The sequence below is a fragment of the Varroa destructor genome, unplaced genomic scaffold (genome assembly GCF_002443255.2).
Source record: "Varroa destructor unplaced genomic scaffold, Vdes_3.0 BEIS01000005.1, whole genome shotgun sequence".
Classification (NCBI taxonomy): domain Eukaryota; kingdom Metazoa; phylum Arthropoda; class Arachnida; order Mesostigmata; family Varroidae; genus Varroa; species Varroa destructor.
Genome location: NW_019211458.1, coordinates 36814766 through 36831846, shown reverse-complemented (window position 1 = coordinate 36831846; position 17081 = coordinate 36814766). Strand labels below are relative to the sequence as shown.

The window sequence follows — 17081 nt, the reverse complement described above, 5'->3', positions numbered from 1 at the left end:
GGAATACAATAGATCTATGTGCGTTGTAAGGAAGGTATGCCAGTCAAGGTGTGGTCCAATCACAGCCATCAGCTATCGATAAGCCCATCTTTTTCCACAGACATCTATATACTGACGTTAGCCAGTGTCTAGAGAACATTGCATATTGTATTGCGTAGCCCAGCTTGCTCTGGGTGCAGTTTAAAGGAAAATGGGCTGCTCCTAAAAGCCGTGACCCATAAATTCTCTTTTAATAACATCTGAATTAGCAAATCGTGGCAATATCTCTTTAAAAGTATTTGTGTCTACTCTTAGATCTTGTAGAAGTTGAAGAAATATTAAGTTCTGATACAGTAATATCATCATGTGTTCGTAATACTGACAAGGGCATTTCCTGCGGACCTTCATTCAGTATACAAGTGAACTAAGCGTAGGGGACGGGGGCTGACTTTCCAGCATCACAAAAAATTCAAATTTGCCTATATCATTTGTTGTTGTTAAATGTAACGAAGGGTCAGGTGAATTGGTTCTTTCTCCATATATTTAAAGCAGTACGAACTAACTTGCTAACTATATACTGCAACAGGTCACCGTAGCATAGTCGTGCAGGGTTAGGATGAATCTTGAATCAGAACAAGAATGACTTATAGAAGTGGCTATATTAAATAAATTCAGGTTACACGAGTGTGTTTTGGACGATCATATAAATATTACCCAGATGTTAGGATTGTACAGGGTTAGTGTATTTTGTCGAAACCAAGTTGGAACAATGTGTGTTGTTTGCCTTAGCTTTTACTAGACGTAATTGATCTTAAAACTATTACTTCTATAAAGATGCTGCAAGTAGACGCTATAGACATCTTCGTTATATTCTTCACACCGATACTCTTTACACCTTGTGAGCCACATAAAGTTAATCAGGAAGTAATGTCTGTTCTTCATTCAACGAGAACGTAGCCATCCGTTCGAATTCTACCAGCAAGTTTCTTTGTCGTGTAGTTGCCATCATTCTGTACGAACTTATCTGATCATCCAGTTAATGTAGATATTTCGTCTTGACAGAGAATGTCAGCGTTGAAGAAGGCCCCCCGTCAATTTTCTTCCAGATCCTATCGTTTGCCTATTTGCTATCAATTGGAAAAATTAGCCACCGACGCGAGATATGGAATCAGCAATTCAGATTATCGCTGGGCGAATTTAGTAACTTTTGCCGTGTGTATAAGGATATCTTTACCTTATCCATCGCGTTTTTCCGTTAGGTAGCTTTATTCACCTAATACGATTGAATCATCTATAGACCCTTGTTGACCTCCTTTCTACCGGAAATACCTATTCTTCTTCTTTGTTTTGTGAACATGCTATATTGATATCATTCATGATTTATAGCATGACGGCTGACGACGGTCAAGTGTTTCTAACCCATCTGATTAGCTAATTAGATAGGCGTTAGCTGAGAACGATAACTAATCAGAGCTAGGTTCATCCAGGTCACCTTTCAACTTCAGAAACCACCTTTAGTATAGTCGATATTAGAGAAGTATCCGTTTTTTAAAACACTGATATTACTTCTTAAACAACTTAATCACTATCGACCTAGTCGAAAACTGCTAAAAAAAAAAGCGCACTTATTAAAACATTCATTGGCTGCTTTATCTAGAGAGAGAAGGCTCTTGAATGAAACGTTTCAGTAGCAAATGTTAGATTTGTCACTTGGATAAGTAAATAAATTAGCATCGATGAATTAGTATACAAAATATTTTTATTTATTATATTTTAAAATATACAAAAATAATCTAATACCGTGTATGGGGGTGTACATATGGGGGTGTGTTTCGATTCGAAACGATCTGATCCAGATAGACCATCGTGGAAAGAGCATATCATAAAACTGTACAAACTTCCAATAATCATTAACACTAAAATTAGGCGATAGGCGATTCCACTGCGGGGGATCACTCTTCTTGAACTAATAATTGCGGCTCATCACAGTCGTACCTGCACGTTTGCCATTTCTCACGTCTACCGAATGTGCCTTGCAGAGAAATAGCTCTAAAGCTATGTTCCATTCTCTGGTGTTGCCATATCGCTTCTAGTCGCTAGGTTCATTCCTACAAGAAACAACATTGCTTGGGTGATAGTATGCACAATGCTGGAAATTTTCGCCACAGAAACCGAGAAGGGGGTTGTAAAAACGCAATATGCCTGGGTTAGATGCTTTCCACTATCTTCGACTGGGTACGATTCTTGCTTTCGTAACATGACCCTCTTCCAATTGTCCTGTTTGCGTCTTGGATTAAATTTTGCTAGCCTTCCAAGGCGAGCTAAAAAGGGCTAGGTTCAACCTGAGATGCTTTGAATCGTAAGACCAAAATTCGGTAACGCTCTGAGCTCTATTTCCCATGGTGAGGTGAATCTCCTACTTGAACGCAGCCATTTAATGGAATCCAATAAATCGATGAGTTTCTTCGAAGCGAAATAAGCCGATTTACAACGGCCATTGGAGCCCTATCTCACAGCGGGCACGATAATACAGGTACAATGGTAATCAGATGGCTAATAAAGGGTCCGAATTCATCATTTTCAAGGGCAGTAATCTGTCAAATGAGTCAGAGATCATCTAGGACACAAGGAAACAATTGGAATTCCGTCTCATTCGAGAATCTTAGTTGCTGTGCTCAGATTATTAGAATTTGCCTTGTTATGAAATCTGACGATAACAAGATAAACCAACTCTACCATGGTCATTCCAATACCTAAATCTAATATGTAATTCGGGCAAGGTTTTACCTGCCTGCGGCGGGAGCATCCTGCATATAGGTGTTACCAATATTTCGTTATATTTGTTATGTTACATATAAAGCAGGAATGTAATGAATCTCCTAGCAAGCGTATGCTTATATTGGTAAGTTTTTCCGAAGATCTTGTACTTAGCGGACTTTAGGCTTCCGAGGGCTTTGGATATAGTAACAAAAAACCACCCTCACTCTAAACAAGTTTAGCAATGAGCTAGGTGGTCACTTTGGGCAATTTGTTCTTACACCAGGTTTAGTTTAGAATTATGTGACGGTAACGTGTGATCGATTTACTTGAGGATGTTCCGAACTCAGAGTCATCGTCCGTATGTGGGGCAAATGAAAGAGCCGCTGATTTTAGTTTACGCATACTTGAGGCATAATAGTTCAAAGAGTAAGCTTGACTAACAAAGTAGAGACATATACAAATTCAGGGTGTTCTCATATTTGAGTAAAGCGTACTAGAAAGGATTCGTGCAGAACATGCCTGTTCTGACAGTCTAAATAGACTGTGGACTGCGTTCGCACCCAATATTTATCCAAACGTTTAAGCCAATAGTACATTTAATGCCGTCAAACTTATCTGCGTTCGGTGCTGCCGTTTGAGCACCATATCGCCTTCTAATTAGACGACTTTTGGCCAATAAATAAATCGAGTAATTTTCTGTCATAGGAATTTTTTTCGAATCGATGAGTTCTTCAGGTGAGCAAACATCAAGGCATCTATTAGACGCAAGTAAACATTGGTAAACACACTTGGAGGTTTTTTTTTGAGTTCAGTCGCGCTGACCGTAATATTAAGAGTCCTTATTATCCAGTGGGCCCATTATTTTATAGCCATTGCAGACGATTCTCACGCCTCCGTACCACGCAAGTGTACATATCTGTCATGAGCATAAATATATTCTATAAAAATGAACTGAGATGTGTTTTCCTTTAAATGGAGTTGAAGTATTGTGCTAATAGCGTTTTACTTCGCGCGTACTGGCAGCCATTGTGATAAGCGGCAAAGAAGATTAATTATTCCAAAGCCGTACGCAGTGAACGAACTTACAGCACTATGGCGGTGTGTCTCAATCAGACGACTAGTCATTCTTCGATATGAGGAAATGTTTGTTGTTCTTTGTGCTATAACGATACATCAATGTCATTAACTTTATATTTTCGATGTACGCATTTCTACGTAGTGCGATAATCCTATCGAGGCGAAGCGGTATCAGGCGAGGCGGCCAAAATACAAGGCCCATCTAGGAAAAATACCTGAATGTATCCCCTTTTTCATTGTACGTCAGCCTTCTAGAGTGCCTTTTCACTATTTTTCATTTATGCTAACTACTATTGCGCTCGCGGACACAACTTCTCGTTAAAACTATTAGCTTCTTGAAGTCTCTGCGGAGCCACTCAAGCATCGCAACGCTACACGATGCGACGACAGGTAGGAACTCGATCCATAAGACATGGCGGGTTAGGCCGATTCGAATGTTGTAGCCTTGACTAGAACGGTTTTAGACCTTCTTAACCTTAGTTAGGATTTTACTTTCTTGTAAAACAATTCATATTGTTAGGTACAGATAACAGCCGTCTCCAACGTCGTCACTGTTCTTTCATTTCTGTTTCTGAGTTTTAAATCAGGTCACTTGCTTTATCAATGTTGAACGCATTTCCTGCTTATCATACGCTGTAGAATAATGTGCATATCCAAACTTGTTGATTGAGCATTGAGACAATTGTCACTAATCCCCTCAAAATGATACCTTTCTTACTAGATAGTCATTGTAATTAAAGTTACAAAGTTATTGACAATTTTTCGACCCAATTTTGACCTAAGTGCACGCCACTATAAGTACGTACGGTGCAGTATTCGATCGTAACATTGATATTTAATAGCTCAAAAGTCCTCCTCGAAGTTTTTTCCTGTAACTTTTCTGAACTGCACCATAAACAGAAACGTACATATATCTTCTTTGCTGTAATTCCTGTCCACAAAACAAGCTCCCATTCTGCTCTGTATCCTACTTACATGGGTCTTTACATTTAGACTTAGAGATTTACTGTTCGTCATCAGAATGGTCTGCCAGCTGGCAAAAAAAGAATAAGGTTAAATACGACCTTGCATCAGCGGTAGCAGCAGCAGCAGGTTTCCTGATACTGTCTTTTCTAGCTAAACAGTAAGTTTGTAAGTTATATTTGAGTTACATTTACCGGCTGCAGTATAGATAACTTGTTAAGCGAATGTAGTTTCTTGCCCCGCAGTAGTTAAGCAATAATCCATTATGATCCTTACACACCCGCAGCTTTAATAGTATCTGGAATGAAGAACTCGCTAACTACATAAGCTGATATTACAACCACACTACGTAAGAAAAAGCTCCTCTGTTAAAAAAAAGCTTCAGGCGTATATGATGATGATCACGACGATACCTCTTTGTCGTTTTTATCTTTATGCACATAGAGTGTACGGACCAGTATGAGCAGAAACACCGAGCATCGAATAACATTCGCAAATCGATAATGCTTAGAGACTAAGACTTCTACACAAAATGCATGCCGTACATTATTTTTATATTGGGTGGGCAGTAACGCCCGAAGATAGTTACCCGGTGCCCTGTAGGTATAGTGGTTAACTTCAGCTCCTCGGCAACCACTAAGATAACGTACGACTTTGTGGGTAATAAATACTACGAACTACATCATTCGTTAAACTTTAAACTCATTCTTATACTTACGCAAAACGTCCTGTTACGATATGCCACGCGGATCACAGACAACAAAGCTACAGCAATGGCGCCAGTTTTGCCTAGATGGGGTCTCTGCCCAGTTTCAAGTAGTGCTAGCGAAACATATGGCTTAAGTACGACGAACTCTGGCTTAATGGCTCGAACCTCGAAAGAGTGCTTTTCGTAAAGGGTTAAACTTGTGGTAGAGCTGCATAGGTTTAGGAGCCTATGCAGCTCTACCACAACCTCTTCTTGAGCATAAAAGTTAAACATAAAGTTAAGCGCGTAAGGTTTCAATCGACATATTTGTGATTTTGCCTTGAAATGCGAATGTTTCTTCAAGGGTTATATGTTTTATGTTTTCAATGAGTTGTACTGAATATATGAATATGAGTAGCTCAAAGTAATTTTGGGAAAAATTACTCTCATAGACTATAGCAGCAAAATAAGAGGATCATCTAAATTTTGACCTAACATGAAAGATTAATGACATCGTTAGTTATTTAAATTCAAGTAAATCTACACTCCGATTACTAAGGGACAATCGAAAAGAGTAATCAATAATTACTGAATTCTAACAATTACATAATTAAAGTTAATCTATTCTTCCGTTTGCGTACTAAATGAAATGGAAATGCACTTAGCTGTTTGTCCTTGTCGTTGGTCGCCGTAAAAGGGACCTCGAAAAGCGCTATTATAGCATGAGAAATGCATCGTTAAACTTGAGGAGGTGAAGAACGCTTCTGACATGGCGCTAGACGAAGCCAAGAAGAAGCAAGAGTAGAAAACAGATCGAAAGTATGCATATAAATTTCAAGTATCTTAACCGTTCAACGATTTCTCTTTCTTCTTGGCGTCTGTTAAAAAAAAAATACGAAATGTTTGGGTGCAGCTGATATGAATGGAGACTTTTTTCTAAGTTCATTCACGCTCCTTTCGTAAAGAAACCTCGCATAGCGCCGTTTCCATAGAGTTGCTAGGTACGTTCTTCCGGTCGTTGCACTGCTTCTCCGCCACCGGAATCGTCAGCAGCCGAAACAGTATTGGGGACCAGGCTAGGCTGGTCTGGCTAGAAATCAGCCTACAACTAAGGCCACCCAAAAGATTCTATAGAAAAGTAGCTTTAACGGCTTCCTTTTCGCATCCTATCCTGGTATAGACTAGCCTTCGGTCTACATAGGTGTAAATATTGATCCATACGCAGCATTGCGCGGGTTTTGCGTTTGTTTGGTTCAACAAAACTAAAGCTCGTACGCTTTACGCAGAAGATAGAGACAGAGACTCCTAGAATCCTGGACAGCGGACCAGAAAGTGGAACGAGCATACGAGATATGAAATGTTGACCAGCTGGGGAAGCCATAACAAACGTAGCCACATTCTCCTGGACCTAAGAATTGCCCAGCTCTCGATTCATAAGTTAGTCATGCAATATGTGAGGCAAGGATGACTTTTTCATTTTCAACAGTCTCGGACAACAGGGACCTGTTCGAAGCGTCTGGCCAAATGCTGGCCCTGATTTGCATAATCATCAAAGCGATGAATTGAAGTATGGTGGCATCAGCGCGGAAACAATCACAACAGCATGACAACACGTAAATTTATAACCCGACCACACACCTCAAGTAGCTAAAGTGATGTATTAGGATTCTACTGTGATAAGAACTAGAACAGCAGTGTGCATCGCTCGTCTAACAGGGTCCGGCCAACACAATTGCATGTCTTTTACTTGCGTGTACCCTATTTACTGTTGAATAGACAGTATAAGCTGCGAAACAGAATCTTTGCCTGTCGATTCTTAGTAAGCCTATACTGAACACCGCGATATTTTCACGTACACTTCCGTATCGAAAACCGAAGCAGCTGATTTAATACGAAAATAGATTCAGATGGCACTGCACCGATGCTCTGTACGCAATTTATGTAAGGATGTCATCATCCAGTACTACGCAACGCAGCGTTCCAGACATCAGCTGCCCTCTGGGTTGCCGAAACGGAACTGGGTCTGTTTATTGGAGTCGCGGTGGGCGAAATCTATTTTAGGGTCCTACGACGCTGATCGTCAACTGTAAACATTTTTTATGTAGGTCTCTAAAGAACGACACGGTTCTACTGTGTAGCTAAAGCGGCCCGAGGGCCTCGGTGTGTACCTAGAATTCATCCTTGAAATGCTCTAGTTTACGCGCCGAAAAAAATGTATACTCTCTTCCCAAGACAAACTGTTAGTGATCACAGCTGGCCCAAAAACGTGCAGAAAGTACCTATACAAAAACGAAAATTGGCTTCTTTCAGTAGAATGCACGGAGTAATATGAAAATAAAAATTCAGATATCTGTTGACTTATCAAGATATACGTCTTTAGCTTTTCTCTCTCTCATTCCTGCCCCTTGACTTACTTTGGATCTATTGCGTTTACAATATATCGCGGCAGCGAACCTTCCGCTACAATGTCGTTTGCACCTAATGCAGATATAAAGCGCGTATGCAACATTTCCTCAACGTTCGCTGACGCGTTATAATGCCATTAAATGTCGATAAATGACGACTATAGCATACAATATTTAAACAAGTAACAACATTTAATAATGGCGGGCGTTATTAGCAGAGCGAAAGATTCGTGACTCGCTAAAACACCGTAGAGCCTCACTTGGGCGGGGATTGCACAGAGATGGTAAATTTACCATTTGTCATATCCTGGATCAATATACGTATCATTTATGTACGTAGATGTATTGCTTTTGATTAAAAGCTTCTATTTCTTTCATTGCCGCCTATCCCGTGGTTTCATCCGACTTCCGTGTTTCTCAGTCAAAAAGAGTGAACAGAGGTAGGGTGGAAGGCCTTTGCTAGCCGTTGCCCAGCCTCGATCAGTTCTAGTTTCGCCTATTTTCCTTCTCTGTCGTGAAACTGCTTGTTTTGCAGTAGTACAAGTGTGAACGTCAACAAAGTCAATGAGGCTGTACCGCCAGGCGTTTCGCTTATGAGTGTACCTGAGTAGAGTACCTGTGGGAGAATCGATAAGAAGAAAGCTTTTGCTTCGGTGGTCCCTTTACACATTCATAGCGCTATCTGCCCCGTGTGCGATAGCTCGAAACTGAAGCCGGCCGAACCCGATCTAAAAAAACTCAGTGAAGCGATGCAGTGGTACGAAGTGTGCTGGGCATTTTGAGGTCAAGGACGCCTACATCAGCAGTGCCTATATCCCGTTCTCTTGTCAGTATGACTATGAATATCATTATTAAGAGCCGATCGCCGTTATGAACATCACAGCCGTTATCAGCAGCATCGACAACGGAATGGAAGTAGAAACTGCAGCAAACGGACCGCGACCGTTATTACCGCCATCAGCTCGAAGATGGCGGTTACACGCTCACCACATCGTGATGAAAATAGCGCATAGGAAACTTAAACAGCCACAAGACCAATGGCTTGTCTTTTTCTTCATGATTAACTTCCTCTCGTAAGGTAGTTTAAATCGCTTAGCTTGTAATGGCCAGTCTACGATGAACGCTTGCGCTTATTTCAAGAAGCAACACCGTAAAATAAGAGTATGCTCTTAGGGTTATGCACGCTATTCAGACAGGTACGTGCAGGCGCATCCAGTAATAATTACGTTCGTATATTTTATAGATTGAGCAGGCTCAACGCGTCTATCAGCATAAATAGGAAACGTTATTGCGTTCAGTAATAAGTATGTGGAAAACAAGCAAAACCGTACTTAATAAGGTTTATTGATATGGTAAGCAATTCTCTAAGATCAACTCGACGAGCTTTTTAGGCAAGCGTAAGTCACTGGCCATAGCAGAATATGGTCCGTGCATGACTCTATGGTTCGTTGATTCGAAGCCAGCGATCCCTGTAACTGCTGCGGACGCCATTGCAATAGATAAATACAGAACGCCGGATACTGTTGATGCTACCGCGTTTGACCGAGTTCTATTGGCCGCTTGAGCAAGATAATCGATCAGAGAACCGAGCTAAAGACCGTCATCCCAGCGGTATGACAAAAGGCTTTGTTCTAATCAACGCTATTTAGTTATAGAGGACCTAGCGATAAATTTCGATAAACAGTTTGTTCAACATTCTCGTTGGCCTTTCTGAATCGAGGACAAGACCTTGACATGTCGGTCCGAGACGGACGCATACAGAAGCTGATGGCTATTCTTCCGACAAAGATAATACACATCACTTTACTAAATTTAGCGTTTTTTCCACTTTGCTATTTAAATTCTGTTTGCCTTAATTAAAAAAAGAATTGACCCAATTGAAAAACGTGTACAAAATAGCTATGATATTTCATTATTATGATACGATGCTGTTGATTTTTCAATCCACTGTTAATTACAGTTGCCTCTCGAAAAGTTTACTAAAGCTGAATGATTCATTGCTATAAGCAAATTGATGTTATTTGTTTTTTAAAAGTGAAACTTTTTTTATTTTCGGCTTAGGCAAGTGCTATATCTGGGTTTCAATATGGCTGATTAGGGGTAATTTTTTGAAATCTAGAAACAAATGAGGCTGCTCATGACGAAGGTCGAACTTGACCTTTACCCAACTCAGATGTGTATATATGCACACTTTCTAAGTTGCCTTTATACGTATTCACTTATGTTATTTAGCTAGCGTTAGATGTTGTTGCATGCACGTGCCTGCCGATATACGGCTTGATAAAATCTAGTTAACGAAAAGGACAAAACTCGTTAGATTATCGATATCGGAATAAGCCAGACTAATTATCTCCAAGGTATAATTTACGAATAACATTCAATTCACGTTAAATGACGTACGCTTTTTTCTTAACCTTAGCGGCCTGTCGTATGGATTAAAGGGCCAATTTAAACCGTGAAATTTGAATTGTATTTAGCAATATAATCGTATTATTATTATATTATCTAGGTATTATATAGCACGAACGATTGATCACTATTGTGGATTACACGCCGTTCTGTTGCCGCCTGCTTGTTGCTTATCTGTCTACCTCTGTTCGGGGAATGCGTAAAAATTGACTTCTCTTTCTGTAAGCCACTATACGTCACAACACTTTGTTCTCCTGATGTGCATATATTATCTGGAATATAGCTTCATCTTACTTCGTCACAAACATTTTATGAACTTCCTGCGGTAATGTTGACTAGAAGATTATATGCTGGCTTTACAAGAGCAAAGATGAATCCATTAGCCAGTCAGGTGATTATCGCATATCAGTTGTGGTTCGGGACCTTTTTTTTTCGTGTACAACTGTTTCCGAAAATGTTTACGACACAAACAGCGATAAGAACAATCTATAGCAGTGTTTACTCATGCGGCTTTGAATGTTTGCGACGATATCACAACTATCGATAGTTTACGTGCCAATAGTTAACCTCAGAGACACAGAAGACGTAAAACGGCGCCGATTCTATATTGACTTCGTACGCGGAACGAAGAGGTAAATTGTAATAAACTGTTTATTATTGTTAATGAAAAAGAAGAAGAATTTGCTCCGTCAATGTTTCCCAGAATGAAATCAAGTAATTGAATAGGAGAAATAAAAGCATGTATCTTCCGATGTGTTCGATCGTGTCGATTTTTCCTATTCATTCCTAACATCTGCTGTTGTATACATATGAATACTGGAAAAAAAAAAGCGCAATAGATTACAACAACCTTTACTGAATATCTTTGTTGCTATCCACAGATCATACTATCATTAGTTACGGTGCGCAGTTCGGCCAGCCAACTGATAATAGATGCAGGCCATTTACGTTTGACAATGGCTTACTATTACGTAAAGTGGATTCTTATTGATCGCCCCAGCGATAAGTTATCTCTTAATGTACGACAGCCGCTGGACCCGTATCCAGTAGATGGCCGACTTTCAATATGATTCACGCTAAAGGTCTGCGGCAACTGGTGCTATATATAGCAAAGTTCGGATTAAGCTGATACAATACAAGTCGATAAGGGCCGTTTCAGTCATTATGTGCACAGATGCTGTGTTTCTATCATCGTACAAACCATGGACGTACGCAATCTAAATATCTGTTTATCGGCCCGAGATAAACCTTTCCGCTAAAACAACGCGGCTTTTCACCTACACACGTAAATAATTGCTCGGACCATTGTACTAGTTCTTGTACTAGTGAAGAGAATCTACACTGAAAGTTGAATAACGTGTTTACGGCTCTGTAAGTAAGACAGTCTCGTACTTTCTTCTGGCAGACAGCCGATTAGCTCGGCGGAAGCAGTAAGTGCTGTCACATCTTGCTGTAAACATCTAGTGGATCAATAGCAGTTGTAGCGTCGACAGTAACAATGTAGCGTGTTTTATATATACGTTATCATACATATAAACGTATCTAGTTTGGGCTATGTTTAGAACTCACGCTACGATCGAACAGTTTATTGTAACCGTTGACAGGCAAGCTGTTTCCGCCTTTACTCTTGAGCCTCAACTCATCTGAGCTACTGTTAAGTCGATGAATGATTTCCAATGACGAAGTGTTTGGGGAATATGGTAAGCGACGCCTCACTCATTCACTTACTGAAACACCCTTTTAGAAAAATGCCCGATACCCATTGGCCCGGACGCCCGCTCTTAGATACGTTTTGATTTCCATATGCCTCAACGCCTCCTCGTGTATCCAGGGGACGAATTCCTGAGCACATACATAGATTCTCAAATGTGTACTGACACACCTGTATAGATGCATCGGTGTGGAACATATATTACTTGTGCTGTAGTTGTCCCTTTTCAGCGAGTTTTGGATTGTGAATAAAACGGATGCATAGTAGAAACGGCAGAGGTGCTAGCTCTTTACGTATATCGTTGTCCTATTAACTGCTAGCAGGGTAAAGCGATAGGTCTGCCTAATAGGTCACCCTGGGCGAATCGCGGACGTCGTTTGGGTCTGCCGACCGGCGAGCGGGTTGCCCACCTTAGAGAAAAAAAACTGAACAGCGTGCTGGTTTCAAAAGAAAGCCCGGATATCCGGTAGCTGAGGTCAGCGGCTGATGAAAGCGCACCAGGAAGAAAAGAAGAACGAGGAAAATACGGCGACGCAGTATGCCTTTTGCACGCGGGGCGGGGGGGGGGGGGGGGGGGCCATCTTAGCCTTCGTAAATGTTTCTGTAATTCTACCTGTGTATCCCCACTGTTCCATTAAGGCACACCTATTTGTATCGACAAATGGGCGCTTCCTTCAACGCGTAACAAAGTCTAGCTCGATCTCTCATTTAGAGCGACATGCATCGCCCTTGTGAAGATAAGGAACCAGGCAGTTCGACCATGAAGATGCAATTTTAACTCGTCTGAGCATTTTGGACAACTCTATATTGATTCTCATTCAAAATAGAGTAAAACATTTTAATAATCATTTAGTTTAAACCAGCTGTATAATGGTTTAGATTGCTAGCGACCCCGTTCATTCGGTAACTTTTGTAGAATGGTGCCGCTTGTACCTAGGGAGTAGGTCACAGGGCATCGAAATCGTCAAGTACAGTTCTTGGACTTTGTAGTTAATTTGTTAGGTCACCGAAGGTGTGATAGGTTGATTGATCCTACTACGAGCTGTTTCTTTTAGGACTAGCGAACGCAAAATTTAAAACATTCCTCCAAGTTACGCTGGAGCTTGCATCTTCTATTAGTATTGCCTTTCGCTTAACAAAAATAGTCAATATACTTAGGTACCCATTTCATAAAATAGCAGTATGACTAATAGGCTACGAAAATATTGTTTTCAAATATAAATACTTAAACCCTAAAAATGTTCACTCTACTTTTTATACGAGTCGTGCTAGCTTCTAATTAGAGTACAGAGGTCGATAAATACCAATAATGGGGTAATACCAATAAAAAGAAGTAGAGTATAGCTGTGATTTTTGTATTATATAGGTGGGGCGGTTCGAAAGTTTTTGGACAGAAACCTAAACTGTCCGAAGATTTTTGGCACACCCTGTATATATTTCAAAGGTATTATCTAGTTTACCCTAAAATATAGATAAACAATATGGTTAACCGTTGTGGTTATATCTACGGGTCAAAGACAGGAAATGGGCAAACGCTCATCGATTACAACGTAGAATCAACTAATGTATAATTTACAATTGTTTACGTTTACAGATATTTATTGAAGCGGAGCGACAACGGACGTACTTTAATTAGAGCAGAGAAAACCACATGAGAAATCCATTTGTGAAAAAAGCAACAGATAACGAAAACATAATTTAGTGCCGCAAGCCAGGAACACTCCTGTAATCCTCTGATTCCCACTTCTTAAACCAATCGACTTCTTTTGGAGCAAAAGTCCTTTAGCCGGTTTGTCCTACTAAACAGGACACGCTCGTCTTGCTTGCGGGATGAAAGCCTGACCCTGGCTCAAAAGGCTGAGGGATGACTCTGCTACCATTGTATTCGTTGTGCACGTTATGGTGCTGCGCTATCGGATTAGCAGCCACTGACCAGAATGTTAATCTTATGATGCGTCGAATCGAGGGATATGTCTTGTGTCACCAGGCAAATGATTCAAACCAATCGGGCTGCCCTTCATATTTCAATGGATTTGTGTGTATCCCGCCAGCAGCTAAAAAAACGGATGTGCTTGTTCGATGCCTGTCAACGGGAGGCGTGGCGAGATACGTTTGCAGCGAAAATGGTAACTGGGTCGATATCGAAGACTACAAAATGAAATGCCATGAGAAGACAGCCAGTGGCAGCTATGAGTACGACAATGAACTGATTCAGGATGTAGCTGGCACTGCTGTCAAAGTGCCGTGGGAACCGTTCAGAGCCGGCGAAGAAGCGGAGGTAAAACAGGAGTATTTTAAGGTGTGCCTCAAGGAAATACTACTTGCCCCGCGACGGGAGTCCAACACTGGGATATACTGTGAGCGCCATTTCGACGGCTGGGGATGCTGGGCCGATACTGATGCTGGACTCATAGGCTCAATCAACTGTCCGCCATTTATTCCCGGCTTTATTCAGAAGCTAAAAGCAACGAAGGTTTGCACTACTAATGGGACATGGGCGTATAATCTCAATACGCGCCGCCATCGCTGGGCTGATTACTCGGGCTGTGTGAGCACCCACAAGCTCCGCCTAAGCGAGATCGGTGTTAACATCTACTTTAGCGGCTATATAGTATCACTGATCGCGCTCAGTTTTTCATTAGCGATATTTTTCTATTTTCGATCGGTGTTACACTGCGTCCGAATTACGATCCATAAAAATCTGTTTGCGTCGTTTATCATTAACAATCTCTGCTGGCTGGCATGGTATATCGAGGCATCGAAAGAAACATTTCTTGTTGATAACTCGTTGACATGCCAGTTGCTGCACGTGATTACACACTATTTTTTGTTATCGAACTACTTCTGGATGTTTAATGAGGGTTTGTATTTGCATACGGTATTGGTATTTTCGTTCGTGAGTGAAAAAAGACTCATCTACTATCTCTACCTTATTGGCTGGGTTCTGCCAGCGATAATCATTATTGCCTACGCCGTACCCCGTGCACTGGATCCAATGGCGTCAGGCTCGTGCTGGACCGACGCTTCAACCGTCTATACCTTTGTGCTATCCATTCCTATTACGCTATCGATCGTGGTGAACTTTCTGTTTCTTATCAACATCGTCCGGGTACTATGGTCGAAGCTGAAAGCACCTGGGCAAACTTCCACATCGCAACAGGAGTCGTCAGTGCCCATTCGAGCTATTAGGGCCACGCTCATCTTGTTGCCACTGCTTGGCCTTCACTATATTTCTACACCGTTTCGGCCGGGATTTAATTCGGCCTTTTATGAGGCATATGAAATTTATTCGGCGGTGACAACCTCCTTCCAGGTAAGCTGCGCTTATTGGTTTGATTTTTACATACACGCACACACATCATGCGCACCTATTAAAAGGTATTACATGTGAGAAAAACGCTGATATGCTCTTATACGGTAAATATCGTACACTTGAGATACACCTAGGTGATCTCTTCTGGTGAACGCCATCCAATCATGGATCTTTAACATATATATATGTTTTTATGTGCTAGCCTCGCATAGCTCAAAATGAGACTATGCATCAGTTCATCGTGATTTTCCTTAAAATGAAATAATTGAGTCTTTGTGGCCGCGTTAAGTGCGTATCCGTGCATTTATAAATATTATCGATGTCATAACAGAACCTTCTATTTATTCATTTATGTCAAAGGCAGTGATCATATATGAATTCTAGCATATTCTTCTAATAGTTAAAACGCCTCTTTCAGTATGTCTTAAGACTACTTCTAAGAATCGTGCGTGTGGTCAACGTACCAAATTGATCCCGTGTTGGATGCTTTGATAAACTTCCAATTTGAAAGTTATTTTGTCTTGCAAATGTATCGACTCTTTATTGTGAACCTCAACTTTGAAAACCAAGAACGTAGACATAGAGCGTAAGCTTCCTTTCTTGAGGCGTTGGTTGATAACACGACAAATTGGGGCTGGCTCTATAACTTATCGGCTCCAAGCTTCTACAAGTAGCGATTAATTATTTTGTTGCAATAAAGGCTATTTTTTTTATGTATGAAAGGTATATGTAGCAAAAAATAGTCCCACGGTTGAAAGTTTACGAGTGAAAAATAACCGAATATCGTTTTCTGTCCTATTCTAATGCTCTTTTTCTTTGTTTAAATCTACAGCGAACGCCTCTGGAACCGATATTTACCTTCTCTTGCATATTCGTGTTCCCGAGATTTTCCAAGAGTGGAAATTAATATTTCGACACACATACTATACGCAGTTTGGCACTGACTCTATCCGTCTGATAGTTTCTGCTTGCGAGCAGAACCCAAGGAAATACGGTACATTTTGATCAAAAAAATTCCGTCTCGATGACCGTCGATGAATGTCAATACATAAAACTATACTACTTACGATAAAACTCGGAATGTCTTATTCCTTCTAGAATTGTCGGTTCCTGAGGTTAAATAGCCATCAAAAAAATCTGGGTGTGACCCATTACGTCGCAGGCACGGCGCGGGCGTGACCCTAGTTGAGAAATCTTTTTAGCTGAAACGTAATAATAGGCCCTCGGTTGACTTTCCCTGTTGCTGTCTCTTTCACGAAACCAAAAACAATAAACTGATCTCATGCGCATTCGAGTCATTGCTCAGAGCACGATTTGCTGTTCAACGACCTTCGATGCCTCCTGGCGCCTCAGGACCTGTCTGCGCGGCGAGTTCTCACGACATATTTATAAATTTAGAATGAGAGTTTCAGGTACTAGAGCTGAAAGTGAGACGGACCACAATGCTATTGTTTACATTAGTGTACTAGGACTAGGAGCTACAAAAGTACAGATCACGACGATTCTGGCAAAAGAGAGGCCACTGTCACTAGATTTGTTGGAGTAGACCAGTTGGCAATACACGTATGGGCTAGGCACTAAAGGCTAAGGGCGTTTGTACCTTAGCCATTGATGAATATGCAGAACATTATATAGAGGGAACACAGACGTACAAGCATTAAGTTACATTTAAAAGTTTACTAGACTAAAGATTCTTGTATCTATTTGTAATGAACAGACCCAAAGGTCATGCTGATCTATAAAATATGTAATGAAGGTTGTCATTTTTAAGCAGTT

At 40.9% G+C, this 17081-nt stretch overlaps 1 protein-coding gene and 1 long non-coding RNA gene across 6 annotated transcripts in view; one reads left to right on the top strand and one right to left on the bottom strand.

The window, feature by feature from the left end:
• Positions 1-17081, bottom strand: part of LOC111251554 (uncharacterized) — a 115886-nt gene that overhangs the window by 24966 nt on the left and 73839 nt on the right. The gene's annotated exons all lie outside the window — the stretch shown is intronic.
• The window catches only part of LOC111251326 (calcitonin gene-related peptide type 1 receptor-like), a 51069-nt gene that overhangs the window by 27857 nt on the left and 6131 nt on the right, over positions 1-17081 (top strand). For 4 of the 5 annotated variants that reach the window (XM_022807801.2, XM_022807802.2, XM_086989257.1 and 1 more), the window contains one exon: positions 13587-15305. In XM_022807801.2, the coding sequence (XP_022663536.1) occupies positions 13857-15305 (1449 nt within the window). In that variant the 5' untranslated portion in view covers positions 13587-13856. Of the gene's footprint in view, positions 1-9800; positions 11653-13586; positions 15306-17081 lie in introns of those variants that run through there. The other variant, XM_086989258.1, reaches the window with a different exon arrangement.